This window comes from Vespula vulgaris, chromosome 12 (assembly GCF_905475345.1).
Source record: "Vespula vulgaris chromosome 12, iyVesVulg1.1, whole genome shotgun sequence".
Lineage (NCBI taxonomy): Eukaryota > Metazoa > Arthropoda > Insecta > Hymenoptera > Vespidae > Vespula > Vespula vulgaris.
In genome coordinates this window covers 2,478,843-2,502,459 of record NC_066597.1, presented here as the reverse complement: position 1 = coordinate 2,502,459, position 23,617 = coordinate 2,478,843, and the positions used below count along the sequence as shown (strand labels likewise).

Below are 23,617 nucleotides of genomic sequence, written 5' to 3'. Positions count from 1 at the left end.
GCATTTATTTATCGACCGGTATTAAACTTCATGTTTCTAGAATGTACGTAGATTTCGATGACGCAATATGTCTGCTTAAACCAATCATCTTTTCTAGCATATATCAGAAATAAATTTGGAAATATATAATAAGGTATATAATATATCATAATTAAATAACGTATTTTACAATTATAATCCTAATAATTTATTCTACAACAAAATCTATATATATGTTTTATAAGAACAAAATGGACGCTATAAATATGTCATATATCGATACAAGATTAAAATTTACTTTAATTCTAATCAAAATTTTTTGGTTGTGATACAAAATTAATCTATAAATAATAAAATGCATAGTTTTGTTAATAAAACTATTAATCAAGGGTCTTATAAAAGAGATCCTAAAATTTGATGAAAAATTTTACATTAAAATGTATAAAAAATATATATATATATATATAAAAAATAAACATTATGCTTATTAATCTTATGTTTACATGCTCTAAAAAGTTAATGATGACGATAATAACTGTTATTAAAGAAATATTATCTACATTTATTTCTAATATGGGAGCATACGATTATGTAACAAGAACGTTATCTTTGTCAGAAGCTTCGAGTAAATCGATGAACGTGGCGCTCGGTTAGGGTGCTGACGAAATATACGAACTTTCGAGAAAAACGGGAGAGGGTAAACTCTGGTCTTTTGCACGAGGAGGTTACACAACGTGCGCAAGTGTGCTTGCCGGTAGGAGATATCAGACTAAAAGCGAAAAAGAATCAAATTAACATGGTAAGAATTTAATAGTTTAAATATTTAATTTTAATTGTTAAAGAAAAATTATGGATACTATCTCATCTTTACACTGTCCATTGATATTATAAAATGAAGAATCACTTTTTAACATGAGTACTATTCGGGCGTGAATTATTTTATATCTAAGATAACCTTTAAACTAATTTATTAATAATTCGTATACGTATAAAAAACGATTACTGTTCGTTGTTTTTTTACCAACAACATTTTTTACCAACAACATTAAACGATTGCAATGCGAATCTCATGCTTTTCGATTCGATAGCATTTGTTTATAATTTTGTTTGCAAGAGTTATATTATGTGAAATATACACATTTTGCATTAGAAAGTCGGTTACAGTTTAGAAAGTTGATTACAACTGCATTTGAAGTGGTAATTCTTATTAAGGTTTTTTTTTTTCAATTTTGTGAAAAGTGAAGATTTAAAATTTCTCAATTATGCAACAATTAAAAGTATTAATTATTTGAAACATTAATATAATAATAGTTCATGCAGTAATAAAGATTTATTTTAAAGGAATAACATTTTATTTGCAGGCTACTAGTGTTGCTGCTAATGCAGTTAAAAGGCTCGTTCCTTTGTTCGATAGAGTTTTGATAAAAAGAGCAGAAGTTATAACCAAAACAAAAGGAGGCATTGTTCTTCCTGAAAAAGCACAAGCTAAAGTATTACAAGGGACTGTTGTAGCTATAGGACCTGGCTCTCGAAACAATGTATGAATTATAATATTTTATATTTATATAAATTTCAAGAAAAAAGTTAATGAAATTTATATCTGTTTTAGAAAGGTGAACATGTACCCTTGAGTATTAAGGTTGGTGATACTGTGCTGCTACCTGAATATGGTGGTACAAAAGTTGAGCTTGAAGACAACAAGGAATATCATCTATTTCGTGAATCTGATATTTTAGCAAAACTAGAAGTTTGAATGTCTACTAAGTATAGAATAACAACACATTTTTGTAAGTTCTCAATAAACATCATTTGAAAAATCTTCAAGAATATATGTAAAATAAATATGAGTGGTGCGCGAAAGAAAGGATTGTTGATATTTACATTTTCTTTGCAAAACGATTGTTAAGATAAGTGTCATTTTTTCGTACATATAAAAAATAAAATTAAATCGTTTATTTGTTTCTGATAAAGCCATATAAACATTATCCTGATTAAATGTAATAAGTCTGACAATGAATATGATAGAATTATATTGTAATGTTATATACAATAATAGATTTCATTGGTTCAATTATATTATTGATTACAGTATGTACTTATTATGTATTTACTATTTCAATTTAATACTCTTTTTCACACTTGCTTTGATTCCTGATATTTCTCCGCTGTAGCGAGTTAATTCTTTCCTGATTTCTCTAACCTGAAAAAAGAGAGGTATATATATAATTTTGTATAACTATATATATATATATATATATATATATATATATATATATATATATATACACATATATAAATTAGTAAATTAGATATTTTAATACGCACTGCTCCTTTCCTACGTATTTTCGCTTTGCGATATTTATTCCTATGCTTAACTCTTGGATTTCGTTGCTCTTTCTTACGATGTGGTGTAAGACCTTTATTCTTTGCTATTTGATATGTAATTGCTCTTTTTCCTTCCAAATCTTCCATTTGCTCTGATATCTCATTTTCTTGATTATCTGTTTCAACATTCAATTCTTCATTATCTTTGTCAGATAACTTACTTTCTTCATACAGTTCATCGTCTGTAATATTGTCAGATTCTTTATCTTCGCTTGTCTCATTCATTTGTCGTTGTCGTTTTTTCTTGTCTTCCATCATGATAACTGTTTTCTTTTTGTTAAAGCAAGTTACCGATTCTTCCGATATATTATAAAGAGATCCACCATTTTTTTCAATTTTTAATATCTCTTCAATTTTTTCTAATAAATTTCCTTCTCCTGCATGTAATTGGCTAAGAAGTTGACGATATTGAGCTAAACGTTTTATAACGGGATGCGAACTGACAGGTAATCTTTTGGCTTTCAGCATTAAATAAAACGAAATATTAACACAATAATTTAATACTATTTGATATTTTGTTTTAATAAAGGCAACTGCAGGACAATCTGGACATATGCCTTTTTTAACAAGTTCCAAAAAAGGTGCAAGTATATTTTTAGCTTCATTCATATATTCTGCAAAAAATTACAATATATGGTAATATATAAGAAAATATAGGAAAATATAAATGTCACAAAAAAATAATGTATAGGATTTACCTTTGAAATCATTAACAAGAGCCAGAAATTCTGGACTTTCCTTTTGAACTAATACCTGTCTCTGTCTTTTACTAAGTTTGGTAAGATCTGTTTTTATAGTCTCTTCTTCATCATGGTGAGCTTTTCCATCGTCATCTTTTACTTGTATAAAATCTAAACCAAAATCAGCATCATCTAATTGTTCAGCTAATCTCTTTTGAATGCTTCTTGCTTCTTGTTCTTCTATTTCCGCATTAACTATATCTTTTTGACTAGCAGAGGCATAATCAGGATCTATGTAATCTGTAGAATAGTATGTTCTTTTCTTTTTGCCCCAAGCTCTCTCATCAGGTATGTTGAAATCATCTTCTAATCCCTCAATATCAGATTCCATAGAATCAGCTTGTTCATCATCCATATCATCATTTTCATTTTCTTCATCATCTTGCAATCTGTATACCTCATCATCACTATCAAAATTTTCTGGTGCTTCTTTTATTCTCACTTTTCTAAGCAAATCTTGATCTTCTTCTGAATACTGATCTTCAGAATCTGAGACTTCATTCATGTCTATATCTTCAATGTCTTCAACTTTAAATGTATTTTTTACTCTAAATGATAAAGAAAGTTTATAGTAAAACACAATTATATTTAAAATTAAAATAAGTTGCGTCTTTTTTTTTTAGAATAATTTTACATAAAATTATAGTTAGCTATTTATAGTTATTATAATATAATAATGTAATTACTATCATATTGAATAAATTATTTTTAACTATTTTCTCTATTTTTATGAAAAATGTGCAAAATATGAAAGAAAGAAGCCTATCATTCTATATATTTAAAATATAATATATTAAAGATGTTTCATTAATTCTTACTTTTTTTTCCCAACCATTTTATGTAAAGGTATATATATTTATTTTACAAGATAGAATAAAAACGTGTATACTTTTTATTAAACAAATCACTCGACTACTGATCTTCGAGTGATATTAGGAGGTTATATCGAAATAAAATTAGTATCGATATTTAGTAGTCGATAGGTGGCGATCGATGCTAGACCATTTTAAAACAAACTAACCTTTATAATTGCACGTAATAAAAAGTTATTAATTTCTGTGAGAAAGCATGGTATTTCTATCGTTAAATTTATTGGTTCGATCGCGAGGACCAGATGAATTCTGGCGAAAACGTAAAATATTCCAAATTGCTTCTGTAAGTAATAGCACAGTATATAAATAATATTTCTTATGAATTAGTTATTGTACAATCAGACTTCTAATAATTGTATCTTACAGCATTTTATAGGCAGAAGAAGAAATTGTTACTCTATCTCTATTAGAAATGTTCATAGATCTTTAGTTTTTGCTACCAAAGGACGAAAATTAAAAAAGGAAGATATGCGTGAGGTAACATTGACAAAATATATAATACTAGTTTGGAATGATAATTTTATTATTAAGTGGTGTGAAAAAATTTATTAATATAAAAAAGAATAAAAAATTACCTTATTTTTAAATTTATAATTACAGCTTTGGATAACAAGAAACAATGCAGCTACATTAGAACATGATATGGATCTAAAAACATTTAATGAAGGTTTAACCAGATGTAATATTTTATTAAATTATAAGAGTTTAGCTGATTTGGCTTGTTGGGAACCAAGAACATTTAAATCTCTTGTAGCTATTGCAAATGCAAGAGCCCAACAAGATGGATTTAATAAACAAAAAACAAAAAAAGAATCAACTACTGTTATAACAAATGGTTTAATTGAATAAAGTAGATATGATGTATAACATTTATATGTCTTTGTTATATTTATTATATTTTCATTAAACAACTATTCTAACAACAATGTAATATATATGTATGTATGTATGTTATATGAAATATATATTTGCTTTTATTTTATGGTTGTTTCAAAAAATATTCATTACTATGATTTGAGCTTTGTAAATGTTTAATAATTAAAATTTTGAAATTAAAATTGTAATGATGTATAAGAAAATATATGTTCTGATAATATGCATGTTTTAAAGATATACCCTTTGAACATATAATTGAGAAAAAAACAAACATTAACATGAAATATGTTATGCATTGAGTTCACTGTTTAGCATTTATGATTTGTACAAAATCAGGTTTCAAAGAAGCACCTCCAACTAAAAATCCATCAATGTCTTTTTCTTTTGCTAAATCTTTAGCATTTCCTGCTGTTACGGATCCACCATAAATAATTCTAATTGTTTCAGCAACATTTGCATTCACATTCTTAGTAAACCAGTTTCGTAATTTCTCATGGACTTCTTGCGCTTGTTGAGGTGTAGCAGTTTTACCTGTTCCAATTGCCCAAACAGGTTCATATGCAAGAACTACATTGTCCCATGATTTAATTTTATCTGCAATAGCTTTTGTTTGACGAAAAACTACTTCTTCCGTTTTCCCAGCTTCACGTTCTTCTAATTTTTCTCCAATACAGGCTATCACCTTCAAAATAATATTTCCTTAGAGTTATGTCGTAAACAATAAAGTATAATATCATTAATAAAAGAATCATTTACTTTCAATCCAGCTTCCAATGAATGCGCAACTTTTTCTGCAATCAATTCATCTGTTTCTCCAAAAACATTTCTACGTTCAGAATGTCCAAGAATTACCCATGGAATACAATTATCAAGAAGCATAGCTGGGCTAATTTCACCTGTGAAAGCTCCTTTAGCTACTTTATATGCATTTTGACCACTAATATCAACATTAGAAGGCAAAATACTTCGTACATATGTGAGATAAATAGATGGTACACCAACAACGATATCTGAAATAATTCATATATTAATAAGTGTTATTATATAAGTAATATATAGAACATATAATAAAATCATTAAGTTTTTTTTCACTTAACTATAATTTAAAATTAACATGTAAACAAACAGATAATGTAATTTAATGATACAAAAAATAAAGAGAATGATAATATATTGATTAAAGATGTTGACATGTAATATAGCATATATAGGCTGATATAAAAGTTTATATAAAGTGATGAATTAGAAATTGGTTTTAATGTTTTTGTTACTAGTAAGCTTCAAAATCTTTCTTTTTTTAGATAATTTTATAAAAAATCATAATTGTAGTATAACTTTTATACTTCTTTAATTTTAAGTTTGTATAATATAAGAATAAGCAAAGGTGGTATAGTTACATGACTTATACTGTATATTTATGCGATACATTTTATATTTTAATAGGCACATACCAACGTTAGGATCCAATGGACCAGCTTTCAGAAATGCAACAATATCGTCGATTTCTTTTTTGGTTCCATTCATTTTCCAATTTCCACCGACAAAAAATTTTCGTCCCATGTTTGATTTGATCGTGTTACAGCTAATGAAAGTATTTAATGAAATCCGTTTCGATATTGATTCTATAACAAGTTTTTTTGACCGTTCGTCCTTATGACCTTCACGAAAGTAAGAAGGTGATTCTTGTCACGTTAGGTTCGATCTGATATCAAATTTCAGTGTCCCCCGGTAGGACTACTTTGCGCATACGTGTAGGCACAAGGTTACGTGACGTCACAATTGGAGGAATTCATTGATACTATATAGTATGCATTACTGATTTGTTATAGGTAAATTTTATGATGACGTAATAACAGATGCATTTGATTTGTGCATTTTAACCGCGCGAATGCATTTGATAAATGCTTGTAATTATTAATTCTTACCGTGTGATTATTATTTTACAAAAGTAATAATTAATAATAAGTAAAGAAGCAAAATAAATTAATCGTTAAAAAAGGTAAATATATATTTTTAATATATTGTTGTAATAAATATATAAAAAATTTGCAATCAAAAATATTATTAGATTTTTAACCTCAAATAATAAATTTTTGTTTACACATACATATATATGCTTTCGTATGGTTCGCGTATGTTGACGTATTTATACGTATAAAGAATTTCTTAAATTATAATATTTCCATAATCGATCACATTAATTTATTATACTTACGATATTTTACGTACGTGCACATTTTGAGGAATTCTTTTTTAGGAAACACGAGTGCAGAATGCCTCATATTTTATTAATATTCTTGATATATTTATATATTAATACTTAGTTGATACTTAAAGTATATATCTCGCGTGAGATATTTCTATTAGTTATAATGTTGATTGAAGTTTGTTAAAAAAAAAACGTATAAAAGACAAATGCTATCATACTTCTATTATTATATACCTTTGACCTCTTTTGCTATGTGTACAAATAAGTGATATTTAAATGCAATATTATACATAATCAATGCAACAAACTATTATCATTTTGGAATAAGTATGCTTTACATGTCGGCTTTTAACTTGGATAAATTAGTACATTCGCTTATGCAAAGCTTGGGTTATGAAAGGTCAAAAAAAAAACATTTCTTAACCTATACGGATAAAACATATAAGATACAAAATAAAAAACTAGATATTTGTGAGAAAATGAAAGATGTATATCAAAGTAATCTTGACTTTTCAAATCCATATGACATAGAACATTTCATAGAAAAGCACACAAACATTCTCGATAAATCTGTTTATTCAAAAAGCATTCCAGTTCTTGCATCTCATTTGAAAAATATTAATACAAAAATTATTCAAAAAATTAATAAAATAAAAATACAAAGTAATATTATGGAAAGTAAATATAAATTATCAAATTCTTATAAAAAGAATTCTCGCATTAAGAAGTATCAAGGAACCTTAGATAGTAAATTCAGTAAATACACATTAAAAAATACAACTTCAAAACAATATGATAATTCTTTAACAAACTGTCTACAACAAAATAATAAAAAGAAATACAATGCTATCGCCTGTAATTTAACAGATAATATAATAGAATATGTGGAGTATGAAAATGAATTAAATAAGAAATTATTAGAACTTTATACGAAAGATGAAGATTTTATCAAAAAATATATACATATATCCTTATATATAGCAACTGAGGTAACTAGTAATATGAATTTATAGAAATATATGATATATACTTACTTTAAAACATGACATTTATATATAATAAGCTTGTTTGTTTATTTGTTATTATAATTGTATATGTAGAAGATTGATTGCTCCAATTTTGAAAACACCGATAAAAAATATCAACAAATAATTTTACTATGTAAGCAGGCAATATTGTGTTTGGTTGAACCAAGTGAAAAAGCTTATGTACTATGTACAAATAATTTGTCTGCTATTATACAAAAACATTTGTCACAAGGATGTAGATATCATTTTGAATCTTCAAGGTATTTTTTTATACTTATAGGATTCACTATCTATAATTTTTAATCATATAAATTGTCCTTAGTGATTCTACTGAGTACTATAATGCTTTATTGGTTGTAAGTCATTGGGCAAAACTTTTGGTAAAGCATCAAAATATAACTATGGTTCATATGATTTGTGCTATACTTGGTTGTGAAATAAACAAAATATTAATTTTATCCTATCCAGAAGATGTTTTATCGAAAAGGTATATATTTATAGAATTTTGTGACTCATTATACATAATATAAATAATTTATATATACACATATATGTATATATAAATTCGATATTATGATACAAGAAATTCTTATAGAATGTAAGCTAGTCATCATAAAAAAATTAATAGGTTAGTTTAGAATTATAAAAGTTGCTTCTACTTTATAATATTTTCATTTTTAGATGGTGAATGAAGAAGCAGTGGAAAATAATAAAAAAACTCAACCTGTATTCAAAAATCCATCTTTCCACCAACAATTTCGGCCAATAAGTAATACTGGAAAGAAAAGAACTTGGAGATCTCTTAAACAGGTTTTAGCTCAGGAACGTAGTTTACCATGGCCTACTGAAGTAGTACATTGTATGATTTTTGATTTTAATTTACATTTAAAATCTAAATTAAAATACAGTAGTAACAATAGATCAGTTAATGTCAAGAGTAAATGATTTTATTAATATTCTCTAGCGAGCGCAAAACATTTTTATAGAAACAATGCAAAATTTTGTCAGAACATCCAAACCATATTATAAATGAAATAAACTTTTACCACTGGCTAATTTATCAATGTTATTAATTCTACATTAATGTAAATTTCAGATAGTGCTATCAATGCACCGCCAAGTTTTAAACCTGCAAAGAAGTATTCTGATATATCTGGTCTGCCTGTAAGTAGTACACGAAAAATATTGTACTTTCGAGTTTTCAATTATGAAATATTTTATCAGTAAATGCATTATTTAAAAAATTAATATTTTAAAGAATCCAGTTTCATACTATGTGTCAGTTATATTATTAAGATAAGAACACAGATGTTAATCACATTTATTTGCACAGGCACGGTATACAGATCCACAAACTAAGTTATATTATGCAACTGCCGAAGAATTTGCCACAGTTCGCAGTTTGCCAATGGATATAACTGCTGGATATTTAGCATTACGTGGTGCTTCTAGTATCGTTGGTTAAGTATTTTAATTAAATTGCAAGAAATATATCATTCTTTTTTAAATTGTATGTTTCAATGTCCCTTTTTAATCACACGAAATATTTTACATATTTTAAATTTAATTTTGTATATTTATATAGAAATTTTGCATGAATTTAGGAAAAGGCTAATCAAAATTTATAAGGAAAGAAAACCTGCTTTCCATTAATCTGTTTTAATCATTGTTTACCTTTTATTTATTTTTAATAACTATTTAGCTTTGATATATTAATGGGCTGTACTGAAATAAACAATTCTTCAGACAATTTAAGTAGTTATCATTATTTTACCTTCTTGATATTTTACACAATTCATTAAAAAAGCTTGTCCATTAACTTATTGTATGAACTACAGACTAAAAAGGGATTAAGAATCCTTTGATACTGTATTACTGTTCATATGCCAACTTCTGCAATTATCTTTCAAATTTGTTTAGCACACCGCACAACTTGGTTGTTTGCTACTACATCGGCCATCAGCAAATTTGTAAAAATTATTTGTAATCGAAAATACAAACAGCACATGGCCTACTGAAGTATCTCTCGACGGTGCACTATCCATAGGTCATTTCTTTTAAGAGGATTAATTTGCTGTATTGTTAAAAAGTTGTTCATTCCAAATCAGGTATATCTTCATCATCACTATCCATTTCATCCACCTCATCTCCCAGATCATCGAAGTTAGGCTTACTATCCCCTGAACCTCCTAAGCCACCCATGTGTCGCATCATCTATGAATGTTAATAAAATGATATAAATATATACAATGACTCAATGTAGACAAAAAAAAGAATCTTATGATATTAATATTAATAATTTCAAAACAAATTTACTTCTTCTAATTCATGGCTGCCACCTTCAAAATCACCCTCATCATCACTATCATCTTCATCCTTCCATTTGTTGAAATCACTTTTCAACCAATGAGCCTTTGTTTTTTCCTTAGTTAATCTTGGCCAATATGGCCCTTCTTCCTTTTTAAAGAGCACTAATTCTAAAGTTCTACCTCCTAAATTCTTCATTGTTTTATCGGGATTGATCTCTTTATATAAATTAATTGTAACCTCATGCATTTTTTTTTCTGTCCCACCCAAACCCTTGAAATGTAACATTTCTGGCTCAATCTTTAAAACAGGATCTTTGCAATCCTCTAAGCATATAGTAATGAAGAGTATATCCCTCCTTTGTGCCCACATAACAGGTGGAGGAGGTAATCTGAAACACGTTAAAAATTTAACATAAAAAACGATGAATAAAAAAATCATGGAACATTGAATTTGCTCGTGGAGAATTAGTTAGGTTAAGTACAACATAAATACAAATTTGTAAAAAAATATTTTAATAAATATCTTCTTTCCCTAAAAAAAAATATCTACCCAAATAAAATTCATAATATCGAGCCGAACTTTAAGAAACTAATACTTCGTTCATTATAATTAAATTTTGTAATCATTCGTATAGGTTAGGATAATAAAATTTATACCAAGAAAAATCGCTGGTCATTACGGCATAGCAAAAACTGTATAGGAAATGATAGGACAAAAATAGTAATTACAAAAATAGGATATAGATATATACGTAAAATCGTTTGATTTATTCCAAAAGGAATGTATATTATATCATTTAGAAAAAATCAAAAATAATTCGAAGAAAAAGCTTATATCAGAAAAGATATCACGTTTGATCACCGGGAATATCTTACATGCTAGGCATCGTTATCAAGACTGTTACGTCGAAAGTGAATAAAATTTAAATGCTACGTAATATTGCCATTATTATTTCGACAAAATAAAAAAAGTTTTTTGAATAAAACGTGGTCTGAAATACAATGAATTGCGTCTGTTTTCCAGAATCTTCGAGAATCAATAAAACCATCCTAATACAATATGGCGGCCTTTCGAAAGCCACGGGGCGGCAATCATATTTTATTGAGTACTAATATTTAATAATATCAAGGTTTTAACGGCAATTTAGAAGATTACGACGAATGATTCTAAAATTAGTGCTGAGAAATGGGAGGGATTTTACTATACTTACTGGCCTTCCTGAGTCATTTTTTCTCACGGCTTTCGCAGTACGTGAAGGAAACAAACACAGCACACTAACGTATCGCGTCGCTGATCTGATTCGAGTATATTTCGAGATCTGAACTATCGATTTAACCAGAGTTTATGATTGGTTCTATGTAATGTATCTCGAATCTCGATTTATCGAACTTAACCCACTTTTTTCCGGTATCTGAACTTTAAACCTTATTCTCAAAATATATTGAATATTCGTCTTGTTTTAAAACAAAGAAATATTTTTCTTTTAAGATGGATCAAATTACTTCCTCTGTTCTTAACAAAAAATAATGAATCAATGAAAAGAATAATACATAAAATATAAATCTATTTGGAATTAAGTAAAAGTGATAACTAAATTATAAATATTGAGAAGTTTCAATTTTTGATAAAATACACTGGAATTTAAGCGGGAGAAATACAAAAATTTATTGATGACAATCAAATTAATAAATTTTAAGATTAATTGAAAAATATATTAGATTAATATTAGAAATATGTACTTAAGTAATAAAGTTATGACAAAATAGAAATGATTCATAATGTACATGTTATAATATATATGGAGATTAATGTATAAAATTATAATAATATAAAGATGAAACTAGTTTTGTAATTTATATTATCTTTGTTGTAAATATATTTAACAAAAAACCTTGAAAGAATTTTTCAAATTAAATTAAAAACTTCATAAAGGATTGTTAGAATACAATGTTTATGAAGAATTGATTACGATATAAGTATTTTACAATATATGATTTTTAATTAGATAATTAATAGTTTTTAAAATTTTATTGTATTTTTTTTGCTTGCATATTTTGCACATTTTTCTTTTTTTATAAGAAAAATCTATACAGTATATCAGAAAAGGTTACAAACAGAAAAATTAGTCGATGGATTACATGAAGAAAATGATAATAAAGTTAGGTTAAGAATAAAGATTAGATTTATAAACATTTCTTTATTTATTTGTAAAGCAGAATATTTCACTTTTGTAAACAATTAAAATATATCAATAATATTACGATTCTTTTAGTTTTGGATACATAGACTTTTTAATAATATTTTTTAAGTTCTCTTAGCTATCATTAGAAGTTTCTATGTATGATCTTATCATATTTAAATATTTCCAATGAAAAAACTTTTCAACAAATAAAATTTAAAATAAAAATATGAGAAAGTTCCAAACATAATAATATTAAATCAATCAAATATACTAAAATCTTGATAATACAAATATTTTCATACATAAATTTACAATAGAGTTGATTAAAGTGTTAATATTTAGAATTAATACATTACAGAGTTCTATTTTTCTCTAAAATCTAAAAAGAAATAAAATGTAGACTTACTTATAAAATGAAAAAATCTATATATTAGAAATAAAAGTAAAAGAAAAAAAATATATATATTATACATAAATTGACATAATACAAAATTTAAATATATCTTTTTTACATCAATTTACAAACTACATTTCAAACTTATAAATCTGACTTCGTCCAAAGTAAACTGAACAATGTTTCTCATACAATATTTAAATTATATTTGTAAAAATATTATGAAAACAGAAAATCGTAACAATAAATAAAAATATAAAATAATGTGACGACGTTACTCGAATATAAAACAGAGAAAGAAAACTAGCTAAAACACGAAAACTAATCCTTTCTTGAAATCTAATATAAAATGACTATTAAGAAAGAATGATATGAAGAAAAAAGAAAGGTGTATCGTATGAAGAAAGAAACAAAAACATAGAGACAGAGAGAGAGAGAGAGAGAGAGAGAGAGAGAGAGAGAGAGAGAGAGAGAGAGAGAGAGAGAGAGAGAGAGAGAGAGAGAGAGAGAGAGAGAGAGAGTGAGGGAGAGAGAGAGAGAGAGAGAGCGAGTGAGCGGTACATAAAGAAGTGTGAGAGAGAAAGAGAGGATGTGCTAAGAGAGGATCATATTTATACTGTGTAAAAGTAGGGGAAGGGGCAGGTGGGTTTAGATTGTAGGTCATTGGGCGGTAATGGAGGGGTTTCCCTTCTGAGTTACTGTAGTTCGCTAACAAACTGGACAACGCGGAGACGCTCCGCCAGTTTCTTTCCTTCGTAGCTTCGTTTCAGGTGATAAACGTGTTCCTGCTGGTGTTGCGCGTGCGCGTATACGACATAAATAAATACGATTTTATAAACGGATGTAATCGCAAGTGATATATTGTTTTATTTTACTTTTTTTTATTTATTCTTTTTTGTTTTTTTTTTCTTTTTTATCGTGTATTTATTTTTTTATTTTCTACTAATTTTATGGTGTGTTAAGGGTCTTGTATACATATGTAACGTATTGATCGATAGATCAAGAAAAAAGAAAAATAAGTTTATCGGTTGTGCACGTGCAACGAAACGTGTTTTCCTGCGTATTCACGCGATATTCATTAATCAGCAAAAGAAGATAACGAGAAGAGGATAATGGAAATTGTTATGTTTTAATTAACCTAATCAATATTTTCCATAATCGAGTTTTTCGACATGTCAACGAGCTCGCTTTTTTATAAGGACAAATATCCGGTGAGTGCATTTTCCTTTGTTTTTTTTTCTTGTATTTCTTTTTCTTTTTTTGATATGTGTAATGAATACTTAGAGAAAGAAAACTTGGCAGATACAAAATATTTTCTGTATTCCGTTTGGATATAACAGACTTATTTTTCTCGTGATTATATTGTAAAAGTATTGTCTAAGATATTCTAATAAATATTCTTCCTTGTTGGGGTCGGGAAACGAAATCGTATGATTAGAAAGTCACCTTTTTTTATCAACGTAGTAGTACAAGTTGATTTACGTTGTAACGAGAAAGCACATGAGAGGTTAAGATTTGAAAGTTTGTTGTGTGCTTCTACATACGAGCACGTTCGATCTCACTTCGAATTCGAATGAGATCCATCAATTTTGCGAACGTCATAAATTTAGAAAAAGAAAAAGGAAATAGACGAAGAAAAGAAATAAATAAATTAGAAATCACACGAACGTTCGAAGAGAAACCGAGAGATTGACTCGCCTTACGCCTTTTCATCGAACAAGCTAAGTATTGAATATCAGTGGTAAACGTGTCTTGTTATAAGATCCAGGTTAAGTTGTAACAGCGAGTTAGACTCTTAGGTGGGAATAGATAAAATAGATGCTTGGAAATATGTAATAAACTTCTTGGTTATTATGTAAATATATTGTATGATATTATTCTGATTCTATCAACAGAAAAAATATATTTGTTTCTTTTTTTCTTTTTATAAAAATATCCACAATGATTTATGAAATATTATTAATGAGTATTATAAATATATATTTTGTGTTTTTATATTACTTATAATAAATATTATTAATAACATTTATAATATTTATTAATAATTATTATATATTTCTAAAAACAAGACTTGTGAGAATCTATAACCTCAAATAATTCTATAATTTTTATTCAATGTTTCGATAGATCTTTTGATCGATAATTAATTCTAATGACTGATAGAAAAATAAAAACAAAGCAAACGTGTTAAATATTTCTTGGACATAACATCAATCATATGTAAAAATAAAACGTCTATCATATTGCAAGCATGTAAGATAATAATCATGACCATGAATGACGCATTTTCGTTGAAATATCGATTGATGTTGATTATATCGATAAATCTTGTCTTTGTTAATTTTGAAAGTAAGTTTCTTTTTCATTCTTTTTCTTTCTGTTTTTAATTATGGACGAACATACAGAAGACTGTGTAATATTAAATCATGAAATTATTTTAAAAATTCATAAGAAAACGATAAATGTTTTATATTTAGAGTGATCTAGTTATCATCATCATCATCATCATTATTATTAGCAAGTATTCTTATCGTTCGTTAAATTATCGTTTCTATCCATCGTCGAAAAGAAATATTTGTTAACTTAGTCGTTTCTAACCTAATTTATTTCGTATCTTTCGTAGTTTACTGCAATTGATTTATGAATGTGAATTTGATTTAATCGACAGTTAGTTAATATCTGATTAGTTATTAACTAATACTATTTATTATATTATTTTTTTAAATAAATATTTAATCAATATTATGCATTAGTATATTATAGTATTCAAATTTATTAATATATTTTCGAATCTTTTAAATATCGTGCAAGATACATATACTGAAGTACTACAATTTATTAATACTTCTTCGTACATACTCTTGTAGTGTCATTTATTATCACCATTATTTCAAACGCTGATGAAAATTAACCTTGATTAACGTACCGATTATAACACAATAATGATCCCGTTAGGTTAAAGCTCAACGGATTTATTCCGTTGTTGTTTTCTTTGACACGTGACGAAATATTCTTTTCGTGTCACGACGCAAAGAAGGGGTATAACGAATGGATGATAAGTTTCAGAGGGAATGTGTTACGAGGTTTAGGAAAAATAAAAAGAAAAAAGAAAGAGAGATTGTTATATCTTCTCAACGCATCTCCTACAAGGTTATTCGTTGCGAACATTGCTCAGTATTTTAGCAATTCTTAACGGCGTAGATATCACGCGTGGGTGCGCCTTTACGTCTGTGATCGTTTTTTGTCAATAAGTTGATTCTTTCTAACTTCATTTCTTTATATTTTCAATCTTTTTAGCATTTAATTAATGGTCTTTTGTACCAACATTTATTACTTTAGTATTAAACAATTATATATAATAATAATAATATAATTGAATGTTTCATAGAAAAGTCGAACTTTAAATTTGATGATTAATATTGATTTGCTTGTTTCATAGCAAAATTGATTAATTTTGTATCTAATGATTGATTACAATAAAATAAGATAATAATCTGATTGATGAATGATTGTAGAAATTAGGGGAGAAAAAAAAAGTAACATGATCTATATTTAAAAGTTGTGTTAATTGATGTCCAAACCGGCGAATATATAGGATTTTTTTCCAAGTAAACTTACAATTAGTATTATTGTTTTATCATTGACTTCCATATAATTCACTTGAATTTTCATTGAAACGTGAATATCCTCATATAAATCGAAGTCATATTATATCTAATCTAAAAGTAAAGAAGAAATGTACGAGGACAAAAGAATAAAGACACACCCACTTAGTTTGTAATACCTTTTAATGATTCCGAATTCTTTCCTCAATCTATAAATTTTATCTTTTATTTGTCCTTTTTTTTTTTTACTTATCGCGATGACTCTCATCAGATATGTATTGATACGTATTGAGACGGAAATGAGTCAACAAATGAACACAAATAACACTAAACTATTATTAATACATATATTCTAATTGTTAACAATCATTTATTATTGTACTTGTTCTATATAAATATATATATATATAAAATTGAAACTGATTGAAAGATCTAGTTTAAAGATAACATGTACCGTTGCATGTAACAACGACTTAGAATTTGCAATAAGAGAAGTTGTTTTATCAGATGTTCAAACATAACGGATGATTATAGTGAATGCCAACAATACTCTACTAACAATATCGATCTAAACCTCTGGTATATAATGTAAGCAAATGTATCTAAATTTCTCTTAAGAAAGGTGTTATTGGGATCGTATGTATGTATGTATTTAGAGATACATAGATACATACATAGATATATACGTTTTCCGCATGCGTCTATCATGCCGCACGTAATCGAACGTTGAGATTTTACATAAGCCTCCGTTAAGATTCACAAATGCGTTTTATTTTCTCACAGGTATCTTCTCAACTTAAATGCAATACCGTCATCAAGCAAGTTCGTTCGAGGAACTTTTAACTATCAACGTATGTATATATCTCCTTCATCGCACGTAAAGTTCAACGACAGGATTCTATAATCTATGGCTCGTTTTATTCGATTATATAATTATTGGATAATAATCAAAGGAGATGAAAAAGAGAGAAAGGACGTCGACGATGTCATATGAAATTATAGCTTAAGAGATATAAGAAGTTATCTTAATCATTATTGCAATCGAATTTTACGATTAAACTTAATATTTGATCATTTTTTCTCTATGTAATTCTGATCATATAAAATAATATTTTTAATGGTCATTAAATACATTATTGATCAGCAGAAACTAACACCTGTGGCTATTTTTCATAGATGCAATACATCCGCGTGAGTAAATATCATTAAAATATTCTAATACTTCTTTAAAGCGTGTTAGTGTAAACAACATTCGGGTAACAAAAGATGTATTGATAATACGTTTCCGATGAACAATGTGGTAAGAATCATCAGCTGATCGTCGTTCGCCATTTTGGTATCATCATAATAAGGACTATATAGATTATTAAAATACATAAAATGAACTGTTGAAAGTATGAAATATTTATATAAATCGATTACGCATGAAATCTAGCAACTTTTTCGAAGAACCATTGGGGGAAGGGAGCCTCGGGGGTGAAAGTCTTATGTCAGAGCATGCATCTCATTATATATACATACATACATACATACATGCATATATATATATATATCCACACACAACGAACCACAAGCATTTGCTTATATTTCTCTCGCACTACTCTACGCAGAACTGGTTTCGCTCCCACGGAAAGTCCGAGAAGGCAAGGAGTCCTTGCTTTATTACGAGATTCTATCAAAGAAGATAGTAGTAGTAGTATTAGTAGTAGTAGTAATAATAGTAGTAATAGTGGTAGTAGTAGTAGTAGTGGTAGTCGTAGTAGTAATAGTAGTAGCAGTAGCGTTTAAGATTTTAAACGGACGTTCTTTACCCGATAAGGTATCCAAGAATAATAACGAAAATATCTAATTTCTTCTTTGTTTTGCCCGTGAAATGCGTTCCCGTCGCAAATTTATAAACAAGGACGTCTTCTTTCGATTTGTGCGCGTTGTATATATATCTGTCGACCCAGTTTTCATCTTTCCAAGGTGGCCAAGAGATCAAGCGAGAGGTAGAAGCTTTTGCTTACATTTGCAATATATGTGATGCTATATAGGAGTAATAAAGTGCGAAAGGGAAAGTACACTAAAAGTAAACAATTAATTATAGGATATACAGGATGGGCCTAAAAGTTTCTAAGCGATCTTAGTAATTAATTATTCTTTTTCAAGACTTTTTAAGTTTTTTCTTTTTTTATCTTTCTTTTTTGAGGTTGTAAAATTACAAATATAGGGACTTTTGACGTCCATCTTGCATATACGTACGTGTGTGCGTGTGTGTGTGTTGCGTATATATTGGTTAGATCTTTTTAATTTATAATTATTAAGTGGGGATAATATTTGGATTTTACAAAGTAATTTTTAAAATTTGTCATACTTATAAATTAGAACATTTTTTGTTGTTATTAAATGATCGTGAAAGAAAATTCGGATGTTAATAATCAAATGGAATGATTGAAACGAGACACTCAATAAAACGGTGGCCACAGTGAGAGGAAGATGCAATGACAAGTAATGTCGGTAGACAACGGTGGCGACATTCCTTTGGCGCCTTTGAGGGGCGACCAAACAAACGGTAAATCTGCACGCGTAAACCACATCTCCTCGTCTTTTAACGAAGTCCCAGGTTAGGTCGATTCGCGGTGACAAGTCTGGAATGTCCGTATTCCTCTTGCTGTAGGTACTGTACCACGGTCACTTCGAAGTGTGAGAAAATGATCGAAGAGAAAGAGATACCGAGTTCGATGGACTTGGAAAAACTTTATTCTCCATCTTAAAGGTCAATCGATTGTTTCTCTGACTACATATTTATACGCTTCGCTAAGCGTTTTAATCGTGTTATATATTTTCTTATATAGAATACAATTTTATGAATTAGAATTATTAAAAGTTATTAATTAATTAATTAGAGATAAGATAAATATAAAATTCAGGAAGAAAAAGAGAATTTTTTAAATAATTATTTGAACAATAATCTTAACCATTTATACAATTCAATCAATTTTTGTTGCTCTTAGAAAAAAACAAATTATATAATGTGAAAGTTAAAAAATAACAATATTAATTAGCATAACTATTGTATACTAAAAATAAATATAATTACTATTTAGTAAACATTAATTTTGAAATATGAACTAATATAATATAGCGTTGTGGATAATTGAAAAAGTTGTAGAAGTGTATGTATATTACTTAAAAGTTACGTGACTTTATTAAGTTAACGAATCAGTTAACGAAGTGCTGTTAGATCTACACGAATGTCTATACATGTTTCGCTCTTTTATTTTCTTCTCTTCTTCCGCCCCCACTTTATTCTTTGTCATAGCTCGAGTGGATCGTGAAAGGAGTTAGTTCCGGTGGACGGAGCGTTCTTCCGGTTGTTTTATACGGTACCGCTATATATCGTGTCGAGTAAGGTACAATTATAATAAAAACATGGAAGAGATTATTAATACGAGTTTCCCCATTTGTTAATATATGTAAAACTCGTCATAGATTTAAGCATTTTTCTTTTGAAGAACTTTTCTTTTTTTTTTCTTTGTTCTTTTTTCTTTTTCAATATTCCTTTATACCTATATCATATTTAAAAGAGAGTAGCGTATTGAAGAACATTACCGTTAGAGAGTATAATGGTCTTCAACTATTATCAGTGCTGAGTAAAAGGAAACAATAAAACTCTACAACATAAACTGTTCTTTCACTCGTAAAAGTCATTGCGCTAAGGTTTAAAGTAGTACTGTTCTAGGAGTCATCATTTTAATTGAATTTTTAGAAAGTAGGTGAGAGAGGCATAAGAAACATTAGTTTGTGTCTCCTTTATTAAGAAAGAATTCAGTTCCTGTAATTTTGTTCCAAACCATGATTTTTCATTAAGAGCAATCTTATAACAAGAAGAAGAAAAGAAAGAGAGAAGGATATTAAGAACTGTTAGATATTGCCTAAAATCATTTGCCAAATAAGATGGACGCAAGGAATGTAATATATGCAGTGTAGATTCGATGTTTTTCTATCATTACGAGGATACGAGCTTTCAGATTTCGATGTCAGTCATTTTATAAATAAAACGATTTAAACAGTAACATTAGCTGATGTTAAAAATAATACAAATTTTAAACTTATTTTTTCTTTTCTAATTTATTGATCGTGCGTCGAATTTTGAAGATTCACAAAATAAAAAATGAATAAAAATGATCTTAATATAGAGAAGTACAAGATGATAATAGAAGATAATAAATGTATAAATCGTTTTCATATTATGATATTACATACGCGCGCGTGCGTGTCTGTGTATGTACATATATCGACGTAAAACGCATGTTAAAAAATCACACGATTGTTCCAATGACGAATCGTTAAACGCAGCAGATAACTTGCGATAAGTTTGTGCAAGTGTATTAACCATTGAATTATCGTATTATCTATACTTACTTTCTGTCCGCACAAGTATTATGAGCGTGGTTCTTGTCAGTGATTGGAGACGTCATGGACGTCTCGTATCAACGTTCGATTTCCGGCATGGATTTTCCATTAAAATGTTCTAACGCGTACTCCGCGCAAATTTTGTTGTTTATTACTATATTGCATCTATTTTTTCATCTCTTATCGTCTAACTTGATAAAGATAAAAAAGAAAAGAAAAGAAAAAAAGTAATAACAAGTCTGCCAGTGCGAACAATAATATTAGTGTAGTCAACGTGAAAAGGTGTACAATCTTCTTCTATTTTTGCTCGAGTTTGTCCCTAAAATTCGTTTACGCGTATGTGTACATCGTGTATCTGTGTTTGTAAAAAGAACAGTGAAAAGAAATGTTTCCGGTTACACGTCATTGGCTTGCATCTTGCATACAAGCTAAATTCTCCCCTAACATCTACGTAAGTCTTCGCAAAAAATTTCTTCTTCGTTACAATACACGTGGATATTGACGTTGTTGGTCGAACCGGATGCCTGCCATGTGTTTAAAGTTCGTAGACATTTGATAAAAATGGTCTTGTAGTGGGGAGAGTCTTATGGTGGGGATGGTCAAACTAGTAAGTCAGGTCTATCTATGGTTTCCTTATTTTAATCGGAACATTCTGCATATATTCTCTTCGTATTGTTAACTTTAATTGTTGTTCCATTAATAAATGCTTAACACATTTTATATGCTTATTCTTTTGTATAAGATGGGCTATAAGTTTCTAGACGACTCGAAAAATCAATTACTTTTTTTCTAATTTATTTGACTAATTTGTGTTTTTTTTTTCAGATTGTAAAACTGTAAGCTTAGGAATTTTTGACTTATTTAGAAACTTTCGGTCCATTCTATACATAAAACTTCGATATATTTAATTGATTTGATCACGTAAACAAGTTCGTACACGTGGAGTGTCCTTTAAGACGTCATATTGATAATTACAATTTTATGACAGACAACAGATTGCTTTCAATCGGTTTATCGCTTTTATGAGACAGGGTTTAGATTTGATGTTATATCACGGGGTTATTTTAATAATATGCGTATAAAAGTGTGAATATTTCGAGTTTCTAAGAAAAAAATTTTCTCTGCGAATGACATTTCAAGTGCCGAACTGTGTGTGCTATTGGGCTCTCACGAAAGAGCAGGAAGAGAAACTGGTTGGTTAGTGAGTATATTGAACTCGTATATTCAACGCATGCAATCGATCGCCGGAAACTTGAAAAATTTTTTCTTAACTTTTTTAAAACAAAATCCTTTAAGATATCCATTTTAATGACGTAACCTATGTCCGAAAGTTGCTTGAGAGAGCTTGTTTTAACTTCGATATGAAATGTTAATCGATGAAAAATCGATTTTAGTTGAATAGTTGGCTTGTTTATTAATATTGGAATGTTTTTCGGATATAAAATTTTACTGCAGTGAGTTTTTTATTATATAATGAATTACTCGATTGTTTTTGATAAGTTAAGAATTTGTAAATTATAAAATTATGTGGAATATCAAAAATATAGTTTATCTAAAACATAATTTTTGATACTCTTTATAATTTCATTTACAATCCAAATCAATCGAGGAACAATGTCTTTATTATCTATGTAACAATAAGATTGTTTATAATCTCTGAAAATAAGTTTCTTAAGAATGAAGTTTACATAATTGGACAAGATTATTCTATATAATAGAAAACTTTTTCACTTATATTATAATTGCACAAGTCAAAATATGTAAGTCGATCTTAAATATATCGAGCTTATTTTATTATAATTTACATTGTACAATGGTACATCCAAGACAATGAGTTTCTCAAAATTGCAAATTTTCATGTTATCCCAATTTTTCTTTTGACACTTTCTTACTGAAGACACCAAGATCATAATACTTATCTCTGTGACCGAAATAACTGAAATAATGTCGCGAAGTTTAATTTTGAGAAAACGCACGTGCGAACATTTTCGTCAGCAATGAGAGAAATGGATACGGACAGAGAGAAAGAGATAGAGAAAGAGAGAAAGAAATAAAAAGAAAGAAAAGACAACGAAGTACATAGACGACGAAAGGAGGAGAAGAGAGAAGAAAGCTAAATATACTCTGTGAGAGCAGAAAAGGCAAGATCCCCCGCCTAGACGGCCGCTTGCTTTGCCTGCCTTTAACTATCCGTCGTTCTTACCATTCGTCGTTTCCTCGCTTCGCTCGTCGCAACTCTAATCTCCTCGTCATTGGAGTTTTCGCGATTATTTTCGAATAGAATATTTCTACACAACTATTTACTTATTAAATAAGTAATTTCATATTAATTTGATGCTAAAGAAAGTTCACATTCAAACGCATGCCATAAATAATCGAATCGAAGAACGTTCGTCAAGCGAGAAAAGAAATGAATTGGCGGGAAATTCAAAATCATCAAATCTTTTAATCGTTCATTTGTCGAACTTAATTAATTTTGTTCTAAATCGAAGTTTTGAAAGTGTTACTTTTGTGATTAAATTTGAGTGATTAATAGTGTGTTCGATTGGCGGGAACTTTGAAATTGTGAAATATTTCGCCTGGTCGATCGTATATCTAATTATCGAGTTATTTTATTGTTCTTTTGTTCAATGGATGCT

The 23,617-nt window shown here is 28.3% G+C and overlaps 6 protein-coding genes across 10 annotated transcripts; 3 read left to right on the top strand and 3 right to left on the bottom strand.

The window, feature by feature from the left end:
- Nucleotides 1–610: 610 nt before the first annotated feature.
- On the top strand, nt 611–1,798 carry LOC127067986 (10 kDa heat shock protein, mitochondrial). The gene is made up of 3 exons (XM_051003502.1): nt 611–778; nt 1,341–1,517; nt 1,589–1,798. Exons 1-3 carry the CDS (start codon nt 776–778, stop codon nt 1,730–1,732), a joined length of 324 nt encoding a protein of 107 aa, XP_050859459.1. The 5' UTR covers nt 611–775; the 3' UTR covers nt 1,733–1,798.
- Nucleotides 1,799–1,917: 119 nt separating this feature from the next.
- Nucleotides 1,918–4,065, bottom strand: LOC127067978 (something about silencing protein 10). The gene is made up of 4 exons (XM_051003485.1): nt 3,923–4,065; nt 3,063–3,652; nt 2,305–2,978; nt 1,918–2,179 (listed from the first exon to the last, which is right to left on the bottom strand). Exons 1-4 carry the CDS (start codon nt 3,937–3,939, stop codon nt 2,090–2,092), a joined length of 1,371 nt encoding a protein of 456 aa, XP_050859442.1. The 5' UTR covers nt 3,940–4,065; the 3' UTR covers nt 1,918–2,089.
- A 5-nt stretch (nt 4,066–4,070) lies between these two features.
- Nucleotides 4,071–4,849, top strand: LOC127067985 (39S ribosomal protein L20, mitochondrial). The gene is made up of 3 exons (XM_051003501.1): nt 4,071–4,259; nt 4,343–4,453; nt 4,577–4,849. Exons 1-3 carry the CDS (start codon nt 4,173–4,175, stop codon nt 4,823–4,825), a joined length of 447 nt encoding a protein of 148 aa, XP_050859458.1. The 5' UTR covers nt 4,071–4,172; the 3' UTR covers nt 4,826–4,849.
- LOC127067982 (triosephosphate isomerase) lies at nt 4,839–6,557 on the bottom strand. The gene is made up of 3 exons (XM_051003495.1): nt 6,304–6,557; nt 5,609–5,862; nt 4,839–5,534 (listed from the first exon to the last, which is right to left on the bottom strand). Exons 1-3 carry the CDS (start codon nt 6,410–6,412, stop codon nt 5,154–5,156), a joined length of 744 nt encoding a protein of 247 aa, XP_050859452.1. The 5' UTR covers nt 6,413–6,557; the 3' UTR covers nt 4,839–5,153.
- A 133-nt stretch (nt 6,558–6,690) lies between these two features.
- Nucleotides 6,691–9,597, top strand: LOC127067981 (INO80 complex subunit C). 4 transcript variants are annotated; one of them, XM_051003494.1, is made up of 5 exons: nt 6,708–6,851; nt 8,412–8,576; nt 8,771–8,948; nt 9,186–9,253; nt 9,423–9,597. In XM_051003494.1, exons 3-5 carry the CDS (start codon nt 8,771–8,773, stop codon nt 9,552–9,554), a joined length of 378 nt encoding a protein of 125 aa, XP_050859451.1. In that variant the 5' UTR covers nt 6,708–6,851; nt 8,412–8,576; the 3' UTR covers nt 9,555–9,597. The 4 variants fall into 4 exon arrangements, with proteins under 4 accessions (XP_050859450.1, XP_050859451.1, XP_050859449.1 ...); XM_051003492.1 differs by lacking the exon at nt 6,708–6,851 and adding exons at nt 6,890–8,050; nt 8,228–8,349 and having other exon boundaries at nt 9,186–9,597; XM_051003491.1 differs by lacking the exon at nt 6,708–6,851 and adding exons at nt 6,890–8,050; nt 8,162–8,349 and having other exon boundaries at nt 9,186–9,597.
- A 230-nt stretch (nt 9,598–9,827) lies between these two features.
- On the bottom strand, nt 9,828–11,730 carry LOC127067984 (prostaglandin E synthase 3). Of its 2 annotated transcripts, none has more exons than XM_051003498.1 (3): nt 11,610–11,730; nt 10,406–10,787; nt 9,828–10,303 (listed from the first exon to the last, which is right to left on the bottom strand). In XM_051003498.1, exons 1-3 carry the CDS (start codon nt 11,624–11,626, stop codon nt 10,184–10,186), a joined length of 519 nt encoding a protein of 172 aa, XP_050859455.1. In that variant the 5' UTR covers nt 11,627–11,730; the 3' UTR covers nt 9,828–10,183. The 2 variants fall into 2 exon arrangements, with proteins under 2 accessions (XP_050859455.1, XP_050859457.1); XM_051003500.1 differs by lacking the exon at nt 11,610–11,730 and adding an exon at nt 11,275–11,300.
- Nucleotides 11,731–23,617: the final 11,887 nt, after the last annotated feature.